We start from the raw sequence: 18,453 nt of genomic DNA on the forward strand, positions 1-18,453 counted from the left end.
TAACACCTTGCCAACCAGAAAAAGGCCTAATTATGCCACTTTCTGTTTCCTGTTAATGAGTTAATCTTTGGTTCATATCAATGTATTATACCCGACACCCTCAGGCTTTATTTTCCTCCCTAACCTTTGACATGGTGCCTTTTCCACAGCACATGTTACTTCTTCAAAGAGCTCTAGTAAATTAATTCATTTTGTTATGGTTTCCCTTTCACACAGCCTTGTTGACTCTGCCTAATTATTTTCAATTTTTTTAAGCGCTCTATGATAATATCTTTGATCATAGCTTCTAATATTTTCGCTCTGACAGATTTTGAATAAAGGAATTGCATTAATTATCTTCCACTTGAACAGATATTTCCCCAAATCCAGCAAACTGTGCAATATGAGAAACTACATATCTACTTCCACTCGCCGCCACGTTTAAGTCACTTGGATGGAGTCCATCCGGACCAATGAACTTGTCAGCACAAAGCTCAACAGCATTTCCCTCATGATTGCAAATTTCTTTCCATCTGAGGCCTATTATCCTGCCGTATCAGGTCTTGCTGTCATCACAAGATTGAAAAGATCTTCTGAGTAATACAGTGGTTAATGTTAGAAGATTATTCTAATATGAGTGTTTGAGGGAGAGTTGAGCTAATTAAACACAAAGAAAGGCAATACTGCCACAGACACAAAGATCTGGTTTCCAGTGGAGTCCTGGAGACTCCTATACCCATTAAAATGGTGGACACGACCCAGATGTGAAACTGTTGGATGCATTTCTGACAGATTCCATTTTCACTGGAAGGGAAAAGATAGCAGCATATGATTCAAACATGAAGGAAACCTAAAATTAGCAGGCCCCTTTAAACTCAGTGTTAAGTTCAAACAGACTCATTTTTGCCTTAGCCAGGATCTTAATCTACGATGTGGGGTGACAGTTTGTTTTTGAGGAGACTGAAATGCTCTTGAGGATAATGTCCATAAAACTGTAATGATGTGAAGTGATTTAATTTTCCAACCATGTAGAAGATCTTAATGTATAGGTTGTCTTTGTCATTGAGAATTGAAAACTGTTCTAACAATGACATTTTCCAAGGGCTATCACTATGTCACCATGAAATTTCCTAACATGTACTTTGCATTTCGAAAATGAAATTCCATGGAAGATATTGACATTTTGTGAAGTTAGTTTTTTGCATGTCTTTCCACAGCAATGTGACCATTGCAAGAGGGAAAATGGAACATACATCAAGGTTTCAATATCAGTTTCAGAAAATTGAATGGAAAAAATAATGGGACTTGGTTTAGTTAAATTTCCAACCTCTGATGTTTCCTCCTATAGGTATTGAAGCAGTCAGTGCAGAAACTAAAAGGGTGGGCATCATAATTTCAAGTCTACCTTGTTTTGAGAATTGTGCATTGGATTGGAAATTTACTAATTATTTAAGATAGGAAAAAGAGGGAAACCAGATATAACACCTCCTGTCAGTTTAACATTGTTTGTGGGAAAGGTACGTGCATCTGATGTTAGGGCTAAAGTTACAGACTAGGAGGGTAGATCACCCAATTTAGAGTCCAATAATATTGAAGGGGTACATAGTTCTTGAAGACTGATGACTTACTCCAGACTGAGTTTGGTGGTTGTGTTAATTTCAGCATCGATGTGGCTTAAAGATGTCGATTGATGGTTTATCCATTTTTTGTGGAGACAGCAGCGATAGGTTGAGTTCTTTTTACAACCTTGGTCTGTGGCACGTGGATAGTCAAGATCAGCTGACAGGGTTCCAAACTTGCAAACTGGATAGAGAGAAAGCGAAACAAGGAGAACCCACTCATGCATTTCATCCCTCAGTGTCTCAGATGTTTGCCCAGTAAGGCAGCTGCTTAAACATATAAAGAGGTTTGTTGTCACATGGCATTCTCTGTCTGATTGCCCAGTGACCCAAGTGTGACACTGGTAAGTACAGTTCAGCGAGAACTTGATTCAATCATGGCTGGGAATTCCTCTCTCAGCCAGAATCCCATTGTTCAAATAATTCATCCTTGAATTATTGAATCATAGAATATCACTGGACAGAAGGAGGCCCTTTGATCCATTTGGTCTGTACTGTCTCCTGAAAGCATTGCCCAGCCAGTCCCAGTCTCTAGCCCTATCTCTGTACCCCGGTAATTCCATTACTTTCAAATATATATCCAGTTCTCTTTTGGAACCTGAAATGGAATCTGACTCCATCCCTCTCCCTGGCAGCACGTTCCAAATCTTAGCAACTCTCTGAGGAAAGAAGTTTCTCCTCATTTCACTCCCAGCTCTCTTGCTGGCAATCCTGAAATTTCTGGTAAATCTCCTTTACACTTGCTCCAGGGCTTTAAGATCCTTCCTTAAATAAGGTGCCTGGAACTGAATACAATACTTCAAATGTGGTCTGACCAATGATTTACAGAGGTATGGCATCATCTCCCTGCTTTTATACATTCAGCTCCTATATAAACCCAAGGATCCTTTACGCCTTCTCAATAACTGTTTCAAACTGTCTGACCACCTTCAGAGAATCATCCACATGACCCCTGAGTTCCCTCTGCTCCTGTACCTCCCCTCAGGGTGGTACCTTTGAGCCTGGATTCTGTATCGTGATTCTTCTACCAAAATGTATCACCTCAAATTTCTCTGCTTTGAAATTCATCTGCCAGGTGTCTGCCTATTTGGTCACCTTGTCAATGTCCCTCTGAAGTCCCTCAGTATCCTCCTCCCAATTCACTATTCTCCTGAGCTTAGTGTCATCTGCAAAGTTAGAGATTTTACCCTTAACACCCAACTTTAAATCATTTGTATGAATCAGAAAAAATAAGGGCCCCCAACACCAGTCCACAGGGAACAACAGTTTCAACTCATCTCCAGTCTTAGAAATGCTCATCTACACCTACCGTCTGTTTCCGACCTTGTAGCCAATGTCTACCCCATGCTGACAAGGACCTATCAATCCTAAACCTTTCTAATTCATGAACCATCCTGCCGTGTGGCACCGTATTAGATGCTTTCTACAAGTCCAAATGTACAGCATCCACAGCACTACCCTCTCCACTGCCTGTTTCACCTCATTAAAGAACTCAATTAAGTTTGTCAGATATTGCTGAAACTTGACAAAACTGTGTTGATTGTCTCTAGGTATATCTTTATCTTCTCCCCTGTTATAGCTTCCATCAGATTTCCTCCTATTGATAACAAGCTGACAGGTCTGCAGTTTCCTGGGTTATCCTTTGCCCTTTCTTAAACAATGATGTCTCTTTGCAATCCTCCAGTTCCCCAGGACTAAACCTGTGCTTAGAGAGAGCTAAACAATTTCTGTCAAAGACTCACATATTCTCTCTCAGCAATCTAGGATGCATCCCATCTGGGTCAGGCAACTTCTCTACCTGGAGTGCTGCCAGCCTTTTTAGTCTTTTTGACTGATTTTGATGCTTTGCCAACATAATATCAAACACGATTAATACTATGATCGCTATTTCCCAAATGCTCCCTTATTTTTTTCTGATTCATACAAATGATTTATAGTTGGGTGTTAAGGGTAAAATCTCTAACTTTGCAGTCTCCACTTGGCCTCCCTCATTTCCTTGGACCAGATCCAATCCTGCTCCCTCTCTGTACGACTGGAAATGTCCTGTTCCACACTGTTCTCCTGAACACTTGTTTCCTGACTAGTCTACCCTAATGGTAATTGCAATCACCAACAATCACAATCCGACTTGTCTTGAAGATTTCCATAATCTGCCTGCAAATGTTCTTTTCTATTTCCTCACCATTATTTGGACATCTATAATAAATATCTAACAAGGGGTGGGTTCTTTACCCAGAGAGTGGTGGGGGCATGGAATGCGCTGCCCGTGGGAGTGGTAGAGTCAGAATCATTGGCGACCTTTAAGCGGCATTTGGATAGGTACATGGATGGGTGCTTAATCTAGGATAGAAGTTCGGCACAACATCGTGGGCCGAAGGGCCTGTTCTGTGCTGTATTGTTCTATGTTCTATGTTCTATGTTCTAAGGTCACCACTCCCTTCCAGTTTCTCACCTCTAATCATATCGATTCCATCACTGCTACTACATCATATCCCACGAGACAAATCTCTGTTTCCTGTCCCTAGTTTTGTTCACTATACTCCGTACATTTACATACATACAATTTACCCTGCCCTTATTTCTTCCTTGCCCAGTGGGAGGCAACCATTTCTTTGTTCACCGTCAACACTCAAACCTTCCTTCACTTCCTTTTCCTTGTTCTCCATCTTCTCTGTTTAGCCCTTCTCTGGTACCTCCAAAACTAGGTCCATTAGTTAACCCACATCCCTGCCTTACAAGTTTAAACCCACACTCACTACACTATTTACTCTTTCAGCCAGGAGATTATTTCCATTTCTGTTTTGGTGAAGCCCATCTCCTATTTCCCAAAAGTGATCCCACTTGTAATAAAATCTAAACCCCTCCATCCTGCAGCATCCCTCAAGCCACACATTTACCTCCCTGATCTGCCTTTGCCTAAATGGTGAAACTCATGGCACAGGGAGTATTCCTGAGATTCCTGCCCTGGAGGTGCTGCATTTCAACCTACTCCCTAACTCCTGAAGCTGATCCTGCAAGACCTCCAAGCTATCCCTCCCTCTGTCATTGGTTCCCATGTGAACAGCCATCGGTTTTTCACCCTCCCTACCAGAAGTTTATCCAGCCGTTACATTACATCCCAAATCCATGCACTCAGGAAGCAGCAGAGCATACAGGACTCACAATCTCATCTGCAAACCAGACTGTCTATTGCTCGAGCTATTGAGTCACCAACTGCTACCGTCTCCCTAATCAGCCTCTCAGCCCTTCTCTCTTTTCCCAGAGTACCTTCATGCACCATGGTATTGTGGTTTTCCTTCGAGTCATCCATCCCCAATTCAGTCACATTGCTCACTAAATAGGGATCTAAAACATCAGACCCATTAGACAGCTCCATGGAATCCTGAATTTCCTGGATCTGCTGTCTCAATTCCTTTCAGTCACTCACATGCCTGCCATCTCTACACTCCTACTGCCTGGCCATCACATTGTGGAGTGACCATTCTTTGGTACGACTGTTCTTTGAGACTGTTTTTCGATACTGGGTCCTCCACAATCCCCTTCTCAGTTGGAGTAAGCGAGCTGTCTTCCCCCAGAGTCCTCCTTGGTCACTTCTCATGACCGACCTCTGTTAGAAGCTCATTCTCCTGTTGAGAACAGGGACCTCCGCGATCCCCTTCTCAGTTGTGGGAAGTGAGCCAACTGCTCCTAGCGCCCTCCTCGATTGCTTGTCACTACCTCCACCTCATGGTGTGTCACCAGCCCCTTGAGTTTACCTGTTGGATTGTTTGTTGACCTTTGTTCATGAGATAAGGATTGGCACCCATTCACGCTCTTTCCAGGCTATTTCTCTTGGTGCAGCCTGGCAGACAGGGTCACTCCATTTCACTGGTTTAAAATGTAGAATGTACAAGTGATGGTGCTTTCTGTGACTGTGATCCTCAGTCAGTGCAATGTGGCTTTTGTCTTTAAAAAAATGAAGACATTTCCCAACACGACCTTCCTCCTTGCCTTGGTCCTAACTGGCTGACCCCTTATTCTGTGACTATAACCCTCCCTACCATCCATCTTTCTTAGTTACAAAGTCTTCTGCTTCTACACATCAGGAATGCCCTCGATATCTTTCTCTGCCTCTCTATTTTATAATTAATCATGAATAAACCGGCTGTAATCGTATACTTTTATGGAATTACTCAGATAGACAGATGTCGTATCTCAATCATGTAAAACACTTAAATCCTGAAACATTTTAAAAATCATAGTTGTAGATTTATAGAAGAGGTAAAGTTGTCATAATCTTAGAAGATCACTGAACTACTCTCTCATGGAGAGAGATTACTGGAGGTGTTTAAACCTGAAGGTCCCCGAGGGGATGGGGTGTTTGAGAAGGAGAGTCAGTAAGGGGATTGAACCCATGGTCATGACATTACTCTGCAAAACAAACCAACCATCCAGCCAACCGAGCTAACTGACTCCCAGATCTATACATGTACACATGAAGGTAATTTAGTCACTTCCCTGAATCACATTGGTGATAAACACCACAATCTGTAATCCTACCAAGTGCAGCGAGTGTGCAGTGTCTTCCTACTTTGTTCAGTGCCATCCTGCATTTCCTGAAGCTTCTGATCCTCCCTTCCCTCAGCACTCCCCCATTGCCATTTGCAAACATCTACTGTCTTGTTGAATAACTGAGCTTCCTGGGAGCTATCCTTTCCCTCCTCTGGGCCTCAGAATGATATCTTCTATCAATTACTCAGGTTTTTGTTGTGGCTAATGACTGAATAAAGCTCATGGCTCTGATAAAGTCCCCCAGTGCCTCTGCACCAACTGGTCTGACCCCACCAGGTATCTCCAGGCCAATTGATTGGCATCATTCTGTCTTATTTCATGTGAGTGCTGCATGTTATGCAGAGAACGTAATCAAAGAGCATTGTCTGGATGGCATTGTGCAGAACCAGGACATTCTTTGGCCTAGAGCAAGCTGCTCAAGGCACTGGGCAGATCCCAGGATGCCATCAGGAAGAAAATGTGTGAAATATTGTAATCAGGAATGCAGCCTCACATTTTGATCCGTACCAAATGAACAAACTGGTCTGGTTGCACCATGAGGACGTGCTGTATTTACACTGAAGATAAAGATCCTCATGAACCGGCTGTACAGCCTCCCCAAGGGCTTCAGGCCTCTCTCCTTCACCTCCTTCACCCAGATGGGCAGCTAGAGTGCAGTGTGGGCCTCAGGCCAATGCACTGTGTAAAACTATTTGTCCTGATGCAGCAAGTTATCCCGAACCCACTGCTGCTGAACTCCAGCCCTCCTTAACTGGCGGGCAGTAACATTCTTCCTTTACTAATCTTATGCAGAGCTTCGATCATCTCAGGTTTGGAAAACAAATTACTGATTGGAGACTGTGAAATGGACAGACAAGTTATTGAAACAGAGAATGTAATATTCTACATTCAAGATACAGAAGCTGAAAATTTCCCAGCTCTCCAGTTCCCTAATGCAGATACGGTGAGTGTATGTGGAAATCCTCTCGTGGTCCCAGTTAGAGTCCTGCTGGCAGGATGAGTGGCTGGAAGTCATGTGTCCCCACTTTCTCTTCATAGTGCAGTCTCTCTTTCTCTGTTATTGCTCCGAGTTTGAACGTGTGACATTCACTTACTTTCTGTTCCACCTCCACCATGCAACACACACACACACACACACACACACACACACACACACCCAAACACCATGCACCCACACACGGACACAAATACATAAACAAACACACATGCACATACACAGACATAAATACACACAAACACACTACACAACTGGGTGGAACAGTGGTTAGCACTGCTGCCTCACGGTGCCAGTGACCCAGGGTTGATTCCAGCCTTGGGTGACCGTCTGTCTGTGTGGAGTTTGCACCTTCTTGCCGTGTCTGCGTGAGTTTCCTCCGGGTGCTCCAGGGTCCTCCCACAGTTCAAAACTGTGTGGGTAAGGTAATTGGCCATGCTAAAGTGGGGATGTGATCCAGGGATGATCCATTGACCATATGGAATGCAGGGTTTCAGGGATAACACAGTGGGATGGATCTGGGTGGGATGCTGTTCGGAGGGTCAGTATGAACTCGATGAGCCAAATGGCCTGCTTGCACACTGTAGGGATTCTACATAACATGCAAACAAGTGCATAACAAACAAGCACATAACCCTGTGTACGTGCTCACACTCTTCTCCTCCCATATTCTTAACGAAGGGAATGAGTAAGGGCTCCATCCTGGTGCTGATTCAATGACCCCGTTACTTCCCGGAAGATTGAGAGGGAACTGAAATTAGTCCGGTGGAAATTTGAGTGCAGCATAAAACTGTCGGTTGCTTTAACTCCATTTCATACGGGACAAGTGAGATTAAAATTACCTCAGAAGTTCTCTCTTAAAACATTTAAAATTCCAATTCTGTTTTGAGACGAGCAGAGTTTTGGTAATGAGTTTGAACAGTTTGAGGGTGACCATAATTATATTTCTGATTGTGTGAGTCAGCCTCTATTTTCTGGTCCCACTGTCATTTCCCTGATGTTCATGCAGGCCCCAGGCCTCTGGTACCATATTGTGAGGTGGAAGATGCTCTGAGTGCTGCTAAAGAACTCCCACAGCGAGTGTTAGAACTTCCACCAAAGGTCAACAGGATTTTTTAATAGAAAGAAAAAAATTGGATTTATTTGGCATTTCTCAAACCACTTTAGAGCCAGTGACGTACTTTCTGAAGTGTGGACACGGTTGTAGGAAACAGGGCAGTGAACTCATGCACAGCAACCTCCTCCAAACAACAATATAACAATGACCCAGATTACCTGCTTTTCTGATGTTGATTGAAAGATAATTCCTGAGCTCCTCTTCAAAATGGTGCCATAGGGCCTTTCACAACCAACCAGGCAGGTAGAAGGGACCTCCGTTTAATATCCCATCTGAAAGTCATCCCCTCCAACAATGCAGACCCCCCCCCCCCCCACTGCCTCCTCAGTACTGCACTGGTGGGTCAGCCTTAATTCTTGTGCTGAAGTCCTAAAGTGGGAAAAAAGGCCAAAAGTTTGAAACTTCTTCAGCGCGTTACTCCTGAAGGGAAGAGGGAAATGGCATTGCAGATTCTTGTCAGTTAACCAAATGTATTATTTCTATTGAATATAAAACACAGGAGAATATCTCTGCCTTTGACCCAGCGATTAGGATCAGTCTGTCACCAACTCTCCTGGACAACATCAACATTACAACGAGAATGATACGGAGTAAAGTACTATTATTCAGGGATGCAAGACTGTTCCAGGTAATTAATCACTTTCCCAAGTGTGTAATGAGCTGTTGGATTTTATCAAAAGTACTAAAATAATTGACCTTTCTCCCTGTTGCTTATTGAGCATTTTATCGGAGGCGATAGTTTTCGTTCTTGTTGAGCATTATTTAAACAGTTATTGAACTCTTGCTGAGGTAAATTGATGCTTTGAGCAGATATTTCTTTGTGTGTTCAGTTAGTACACCGTCCTGAATGTGAGAATTTCCAAGGCCATACCGAGTAACATGAGCAGAGTACACCAGGGTGGGGGAGGGAATGGAATAAAAATGACCATCTTTGGATAAAAACCTAATGGTCAAATATTTGTGCTTCAGGCTAACATCAGTCACTTTGTTGTACATCACTACACAACAACAAGTGACCAGTGTGTTAGTGTGACAGTAAACACTGCAGTGCAGTGGTAGTGTCCCTACCTCTAAGCCAGAAAACCTGGTTTCAAGTTCCATCTGTTCCAGAGGTTTGTAATAACATCTCTAAAGAAAGCACCGAAATGTTACCTTTCTGATGGACAACAGCAAGGGACAGATTCAAGCTTTAGGTTTCCATTCAATCAATGTAACAATAACAGATTGCATTTAAATAGCAATCTGCCAAGGTGCTGCACAGTGGTGTGATCCACCAAGAATGACCCAGGGTATCCTCTCAGGTATGTAACATCCCCCCAAGAATGACCCAGGGTATCCTCTCAGGTACATAACATCCCCCCAAGAATGACCCAGGGTATCCTCTCAGGTACGTAACATCCCCCCAAGAATGACCCAGGGTATCCTCTCAGGTACATAACATCCCCCCAAGAATGACCCAGGGTATCCTCTCAGGTACATAACATCCCCCCAAGAATGACCCAGGGTATCCTCTCAGGTACGTAACATCCCCCCAAGAATGACCCAGGGTATCCTCTCAGTTATGTAACATCCCCCCAAGAATGACCCAGGGTATCCTCTCAGGTATGTAACATCCCCCCAAGAATGACCCAGGGTATCCTCTCAGGTATGTAACATCCCCCCAATGACCCAGGATATCCTCTCAGGTATGTAACAGCCCCTTCATGTTCTTGAAGATGAGAGTGCTCCAAAGTACAGGGAGTTCTTACTTATCGAGTCTCCCACTTTAGTGTGATCATCAGTGATGGTCATTGTCAGAGAGCGTGGAGTGAGGCCTGGTGTGAGGATCTTGGAACCAGTTTGTATTATAACTGCAGAGACAGTATGGGTTTACTGATGGACACAGGTCCAGGGATTGTGATGTCCAATTAATCCATGTCTGTTGATTGAGGTGGAGACCGGATATCAGTTTTGTGCTACCTCATTTCCATTGTTGCTACATACAACCACTGCCCCGTGGCTGATCATTGGCGAAACAGATCAGTAAAGGTTCCAGTATCATGTGTGTCAAACATAGTCTAAAGCCAGTGTCCACTTCGAGATGGGGAGATGCTCTTTGGCTGCAGATGGTGCTGAGACCATTCAAACATCAGGGTTGTGGAACAGCCAACCGTGCTGATCCTCGGGGACAGCATGGATCAAACTTTCAGATATGCACTGCAAATCTTATTGGAAGAGGTATTGAAAAGAAGAGATGTCATGAATAGGAGAGGTGGACTGGGTACTCAGGGTGACAGAATCCCTCAGTCACATCTCAAATCATCAGGGACCCACCACCCACTAACACACAATAACCATCAGTAAAGACACAGCCTTAACACACACACGTTATCCCTCATCCACACACACTTCACACTATTATAATACTCACAACTTTGACACACTGCCAGCTATTTAATCAGAACAGCTGCATCAGCATTGCATGTTACTCACGGACACACTCGCTTCATTCTTGCAGGACAGGGTGGGTCACAGATGAGGAGGCAGGAAGTGGGGGGAGAGGCCCCTGTGTGTTTCAGCTGCTCTGGAGGAGGCAGCATCAGCCATTGTGTCGGCTTTTACTCTTGTTTTGTGGGGAAAGTAAACAATGTGACGGTCAGTGACAGAGAACCAATAAGGAATCTCTGACTTGGAAGTGGAGTTAAAATTCTAGGTACAAAAACAGAAGTTGCTGGAAAAGCTCAGCAGGTCTGGTAACATCTGCAGAGAGAAATCAGAGTTAATGTTTCTGGAAACCGGACCCGAAACGTTAAGTCTGATTTCTGTTCACAGATGCTGCCAGACCTGCTGAACTTTCTCTGTTTTTGTTTCTGATTTACAGCATCTGCAGTTCTTTCGGTTTTTATTTTGAAATTCTTGGTATTGCTTGTGAATGATTTGTTCACATCCAGCCTGAACAGAAAGGGGCTGCCTCATTCCAGATATCCGTCTTGTTCTTCCACTTCTCCCTTCCCATTCTTACGCCTGTTCCTCAACTTCTCAACTCAGAGGGGACATCGAAAGCCTCATGATGACGTTGGATCACTATAAACCCAGCGGCCTTCTTCTGTAGTCTGGTCTATCAGAGTCTCTGTCTGAGCTTGTTACAGGAGTCTATTGTGTGATCTTGCATTCAGGCATTCTCATTATAACAAACATACTGCAGACCAGGACAAATCCTGACACCTGCTCAGCTGGAGATTACAGGGCTCTTCCAGAACAGTTCAGGACATTGCTTCAGGACATCAATGGTCTGTTCTAAAGAATGGGAGCATGTCAAATGTCATGTGCACATGTGCAAGGTTCCCATCTGGAGTCATGGGCCATATCATGGGGAGGTCATCCTGCTGATCATTAACCAATCTTTGCATTGCCAGGATAATGGGCACAGATGGCACAGAGGACTGCCACAGAATGAATGTGTCAGAATTGCTGCCAGGATAATGAACATGTACCTGAAAGATACGTTACCTGTGGTCACACAGCAGACCCACATTGAGGGAGTGGAATTACTTTCAGCTCAGGGAAATGGTAAAACGTAAACTGTACTCATACACAAGGCACTGTGTGTCAGCTCATTGACAAACCCGCACTGTGTAAAGGCTGCAATCCAAAGAAATCCTTCAATTTGTTCCACCTTCAAGAGGGATCGGGATGAATTTCATTCCCTTTGAACGGAGAGTCTCTCTCATGCAGGAGTATACTGAAAACTGCAAGCTGTTGCAGCCTCAGGGAAAGTCAGAAGCTTAAAGAGTTCAGAGCCACAGTCCAATTGATGGCTATTATTAATGCTGTCCCTGCTTAGCTCTGAGGTTGAGCTGCAATCGTTGGTAAATTACAGTCACAATCCTTTTTAGTGAAATAGTCACAAATTGTTTTCATCGCTAAAATTCAGGGAGAAATTGCTTCCAAACCATCCTTAGCTGACATGGTATCTGTTTGAAAGCCGTGTCCCTTTTCTCATGGTTACGCCTCTGTTCATTTTCCCCGTCATGATGAAGCTTCCCAGGCCCCACTGTGTCTGATGACAATTAATTAATACAGCAAAATCCACCAAAAAAACTCAGCACTATCCAGATCACTCCCTGTACAACTCCCTGTACCACTCTTTGTATCACTCCCTGTACAACTCTTTGTACCACTCCCTGAACAACTCCCTGTGTCACTCCCTGTACCACTCCCTGTACCACTCCCTGTACCACTCCCTGTACCAATCCCTGCATTACTCCCTGTATTACTCCCTGTACCACTCCCTGTATTAGTCCCTGTACCACTCCCTGTACCACTCCCTGTATTACTCCCTGTGTCAGACCCTGTATCACTCCCTTTACCACTCCCTGTACCACTCCCTGTATTACTCCCTGTACCACTCCCTGTATTAGTCCCTGTACCACTCCCTGTACCAATCCCTGTATTACTCCCTGTATCAGACCCTGTATCACTCCCTTTACCACTCCCTTTACCACTCCCTGTACCACTCCCTGTATTACTCCCTGTACCACTCCCTGTATTAGTCCCTGTACCACTCCCTGTACCACTCCCTGTATTACTCCCTGTGTCAGACCCTGTACCACTCCCTGTACCACTCCCTGAACCACTCCCTGTATTACTCCCTGAACCACTCCCTGTATTACTCCCTGTACCACTCCCTGAACCACTCCTTGTATCTATTAACAAGAATGGAAAGATTCCCAAATGCACAAAATTGTAGCATCAGCCAGAAAGAATACAGCAATCCTACAATTAACTCAGAAGACTCGAAGTAGCACAGGTGATGATCTTAATGTTGTGTTCAGGGTGAACCATGGGGTCGGCTGGATGATGGAACTCCAAAGTGGCAGCACTGGTGTCAAATCGCTGCTACTCACTGACTGACATCATGATCTATCTCCTGTCGATGATGCTGGTGATCATTAGGTACATGCACACAAACTCTTCAATGAATATGGTATCTCCTGTGCTCCTGTTGGAAGTGTGTGTGCACAACCTTGGTACATTTTCAAAACTTGAGAGGACTCATGGTACTGCTTGTATCCCGCTAGGAGATCTGCTGTCACGCTATGCAAAACCCTTCTGACTTGTACCATCCTCCCATATCCACTATATCTAACCTACAACCCCTCTCTGACATCTTTCATTGAGTCTACCACCGATGATGCCTCTTTCTGCAGCCCCCACTTTGTCCTTCAGAAGAGACCTTCCTGGTTTTTCAGTTCTGATCCAGTCACTGAAATACTGACACTTTCTTTTCTGGGTGTCACATTTTAGAGTTCTTTTTGCTCTTGAAATGTCAACCCCCTCTCCATTTTCATTGTGGTTTCTGTATGACAATCTGAGCATGTGTTTTATTAGATACATTCCAAAGGCCTCTGTTTTCTTCCATAGATCCTAATGTATTGTCCAGGTTTCTGAGAGAAAGGGGAACGTGGATGGAATGGAACATCTTCTGAAGTTTTTTCCTTGCTTTACGTTTGAACTTTTATATTGTTCTGTCATACTTTATCTTCACAAAATTACTCCTGCCTATCTCTATCCTCCTTCAACCTTCTGCATCATATTTGTAATCTATGGTTGTCATTTGGCAGAAATGGACATAGTTTTCCACTTATTCCAGTGTGACATTGCCCTGGTTTCATTAAATATATTCTATTCTTGTTTTTGACTTTTTGTTGTTCGTACTTAATCCATATTCTCGACGTTTTCTCAATCTTAGATATTTTCAAATCAACCTGTTCAGGGATGTTATTACATACCTCGGGAGCAGGTGGGACTTGAGCCCGGGTTAATCCATATTCTAAACTTCTATTTTTCACCTGTTCCATAATATTTCCCTTCTTCTGATTCTGTAAGTAGTGTTGTCAGCATACTCCAAGTTCGTTATGTATAAAGAACAAAGAGAATGAAAGAACAAAGAACAATCCAGCACAGGAACAGACCTTTCAGCCCTCCAAGCCTGTGCTGACACATTTTGCCCTTCCATACTAAAACTGCCTTCACTTACAGAAACAGTATCCCTCTATTCCCTTCCTATTCACGTATCGGGACAGGTGTATCTTCGATGTTGCTATTGTGTCTGCTTCTACCACCTCCTCAGGCAGAGTGTTCCAAACACTCACCACCCTTTGTGTGAAAACCTTACCTCCCACATCTCGAATGTACTCACCTCCAGTTTCTACTCCTGGAAGCACACCTAATTTTCTACATATATGTTCTGTGAACTGATTGAAATGTTTTGGCTCCAGTATCCTGCATTGTTAAGCTCCTCTCTTCAATGTGAAATATATCTGATTGTCTCTCTTCTAGTCTAAAGTTCAGAGTCTGGATAAATCACTTTTCCTTACTCTCAATGATACATTTCAGCAACACACCAATTAATTTTTGGTGATAAAAACGATGCAGTGCTTGTATATATCAGAGATTGTCCTGAGGTTAAATATTCCATGCCTTCTTCCTATTCCAGGGCTAAAACATGACTGTGTTTCTCCAATGGCTGCTTCAAATGGGGTATTATACCTTTTTATTATGATTTTTGAAATGTCTTTAATAAGATGACTTAAAAATTATCATTCTAAAATGATTGCACTCCAGTCCTTTAGGCTGCTTGGTTCATGAACAATGAACACTTCAACCAACTTAGAACGTGTTCTTTGGTCTATATTTAATTCCAACCTCCTGTTATCCCTTTGAATTCTATTTCTCTCGGGGCTTTTGAATGGTATGTTCTTATTTCATCTATACTTGAAGTTTTTTCCTGTACTCATCAATTTGAAAGCGTTCTATAATCTCTGATGCCAATGTTTTGTCCAGCATTTTCCTCTGGATTTATATTCCTCAATTTGCATGATTGTCTTGCTACTGCATCACTTTCAAACAATATTTGACCAGCTTTGTCTTCCATTGTTTGTTGTTATCCCTTTCTATCAGTGAACAATGTCTCGTGCCTAACTCTCATTTTGTGGTTTCTTTCCAGCTCCAACATCCCACACATCTGCCCACTCACCTAACTTGTCCAGGTCACCCTGTAATCTCCTAACATCCTCATCACATTTCACCCTGCCACCCAGCTTTGTATCATCAGCAAATTTGCTAATGTTATTGCTGATACCATCTTCTATATCATTAACATATATTGTAAAAAGCTGTGGTCCCAGCACGGATCCCTGCGGTACCCCACTGGTCACTGCCTGCCATTCCAAAATGGAGCCGTTTATCACTACCCTTTGTTTCCTGTCAGCCAACCAATTTTCAATCCAATCTAGTACTTTGCCCCCAATACCATGCGCCCTAATTTTGCTCACTAACCTCCTATGTGGGACTTTATCAAAAGGTTTCTGAAAGTCCAGGTACACTATATCTACTGGATCTCCCTCATCCATCTTCAGAGTCACAGCCTCATAAAATTCAAGAAGATTAGTCAAGCATGATTTCCCCTTCATAAATCCATGCTGACTCTGACCTATCCTGTTACTACTATCCAGATGTGCTGTGATTTCATCCTTTATAATAGACTCCAGCATCTTTCCCACCACTGAGGTCAGACTAACTGGTCTATAATTTCCTGCTTTCTCTCTCCCACCTTTCTTAAAAAGTGGTATAACATTAGCCACCCTCCAATCCGCAGGAACTGATCCTGAATCTATCGAACTCTGGAAAATATTCACCAACGCATCCACGATTTCCCGAGCCACCTCCTTCAGTACCCTGGGATGTAGACCATCAGGCCTCAGGGACTTATCAACCTTCAGACCTAACAGTCTCTCCAACACCAATTCCTGGCAAATATAAATTCCCTTAAGTTCAGGTCCTTCAGCCACTCCATTGCATTATGGGGAGAAAGCAAGAGAATGGAGTTGAGAAACTCATCAGCCATGGTTAAATGGCAGGGCAGATTTGATGGGCTGAACGGCCTGTCTGCTCCTATCTATTATGGTCTAATGGTCTTCTGGATTCGAGGTCATATTGATTGACACATGTCCCGATATTCCTTCACCAATTTAATTGTATAAGTCACCCATTGCAATGATCATAACATCCAATTTAACTGAATTTGCAACACTTCAGATTGCCACCAAAAATGCCTCTATTTCCTGCTCACTGTGTTTTTATGCTGGGGCAGGATGGAAGCACAGAAAATAGGAGCAGAACGAGACGATTCAGTCCTTCGATCTTTATCTACCATCTAACTCAGTCCCTTGTTCCTGCTTTCTCCCTGTACCCTTTGATTCCTTTAGCACTAAGAACTATATCTAACTTCAGTTTGAAAACATTCAATGAAATGGCTTCAACCACTGTCTGTGGTAAAGAGTTCCACAGGCTCACCACTCACTGAGTGCAGAACGTTTTCCCCATCTCAGTGCTAAATGACTGACCCCATATTCACAATCTGTGATCCCTGGTTCAGGACTCCCCAGTCACCGGGAACATCTTTCTTGCAGTTACCCTGTCTACTCCTGTTAGAATTGGATAGGTTTCCATGAGATTCTGCCCAATTCTTCTAATCTCCAGTGAACAAAGACTGGATTGGTTCAGACATTCTTCAAATGTCAGTTCTGCAGTCTCAGGAATGAGGTCACTGAACCTTCATTGAACTCCCTCAATGTCAAGAACATCCTTTCTCAGATAAGGAAACCAAAACTGGACACAATACTCCAAGTGTGGTCTCACCAAGGCCGTGTATAATTACAGCAGGACACTCCCGCTCCTGTACTCGAACCCTCTCACTATGAAGGACAACATGCCATTGACCTTCCTCACTGCTTCCTGCCCCTGCATCCTCACTTTCAGCAATTGCATTATGAGGACACACCGATCTTGTTCTGCCTCCCCTTTGGAAATCGATCATTATTCAGATCATAATCTGCCTTCCTATTTTTGTAAACTAATCACATTATACTTCATCTGCCGTGCATTAGCCCACTCACTCAGCATGTCCAAATCATATTGAAGCATCACTGCATCCTCCACAGAGCTCACCCTCCCACCCAGCTTCATCTCATCTGCAAATATGGAGATATGACACTGACTTCCTGATCGAAATCTTTCATAAACATTGTGAGTAGCTGCTGTTCTAGCACTGATCCCTGTGGAGTGAAGCATGAACACTGCTGAGAGTTATATGCTGCTGGTCTTAGACAGGGTTACACATGGACATGATATGTTCAGAATGGCCGATTGAATGGATTGAATGTTTAATGACAGTACGTTTTCTTCATCATGAAGCTGACACCTCAGGCTCCCTGTGCATTTAGGTCTATCCCACCAATGGAGGGTGTCACTGGCATTGTATTCATCAGGAGCTCACCCTGGGACCAGTAGATCAAGTCGAGTCTGGCTGGTACATGGGCCCCTCGTCATTGGGGGGACCGGTGTCACCAACATTGAGCATTTTTCTTCCATTCCAGCAGACAGCTTTCTGACTTTCTCTTCCGGTCAAACCTTTTAAGGGAAGGATCGGAGTTGGCATTAAATTCAACAATATCCTGAGCTGCCCGAGTGCAGGCTTGGAACTGCAGCTGCCAATATCATTTCCCACCTCATGGTTTGGGCCTTTTCCAAACACTCCAGGACTTTTCTGTTTGAGTTTTAGTTCAGGTGGTGTTATTTTCCCCTTGCTGCCTGCACAGTGGAGCTTTAAGGTGGAGTGTAGTGTGTGCTGACTGACCCCATCCTTTAAGCTTGGAGTTAATCTGTGAGACTCTGCAAACAGTCTCCAACCTAACGACAGGTTTGAATTCAGAGTTTCCCTTTCCTGACCAAGGTTTGGAAGAGCCCATGCTATTTTACCCATTACTGATATACCAACACCCACAGTTCATGGAATATGGTGTGGCATGCACTTGGTCCAGAACATTGGGATAACCCCAAGGCATTTTATGCGTATGTGAGAAACCTGAGAATGACAAGAACGAGGGTAGGTCCGATCAAGGACAGTAGTGGGAGACTGTGTATTGAGTCGGAAGAGATAGGAGAAGTCTTGAACAAGTACTTCTCTTCAGTATTTATAAACGAGAGGGACCGTATTGTTGAAGAGGAGAGTGTGAAACGGACTGTTAAGCTAGAAGAGATACCTGTTAGGAAGGAAGATGTGTAGGACATTTTGAACAACTTGAGGATAGACAAGTCCCCCGGGCCTGACGGGATATATCCTAGGATTATGTGGGAAGCAAGAGAGGAAA

At 43.6% G+C, this 18,453-nt stretch overlaps 1 protein-coding gene across 1 annotated transcript in view; it reads left to right on the top strand.

The window, feature by feature from the left end:
- Positions 1-18,453, top strand: part of LOC140496217 (uncharacterized) — a 135,153-nt gene that overhangs the window by 97,453 nt on the left and 19,247 nt on the right. The window contains exons 13-14 of the mRNA XM_072595717.1: positions 6,942-7,092; positions 8,760-8,888. Coding sequence (XP_072451818.1) covers positions 6,942-7,092; positions 8,760-8,888 — 280 coding nt within the window. The remainder of the gene's footprint in view (positions 1-6,941; positions 7,093-8,759; positions 8,889-18,453) is intronic.

This window comes from Chiloscyllium punctatum, chromosome 26, assembly GCF_047496795.1.
Source record: "Chiloscyllium punctatum isolate Juve2018m chromosome 26, sChiPun1.3, whole genome shotgun sequence".
In the NCBI taxonomy this organism is placed as follows: Eukaryota; Metazoa; Chordata; class Chondrichthyes; order Orectolobiformes; family Hemiscylliidae; genus Chiloscyllium; species Chiloscyllium punctatum.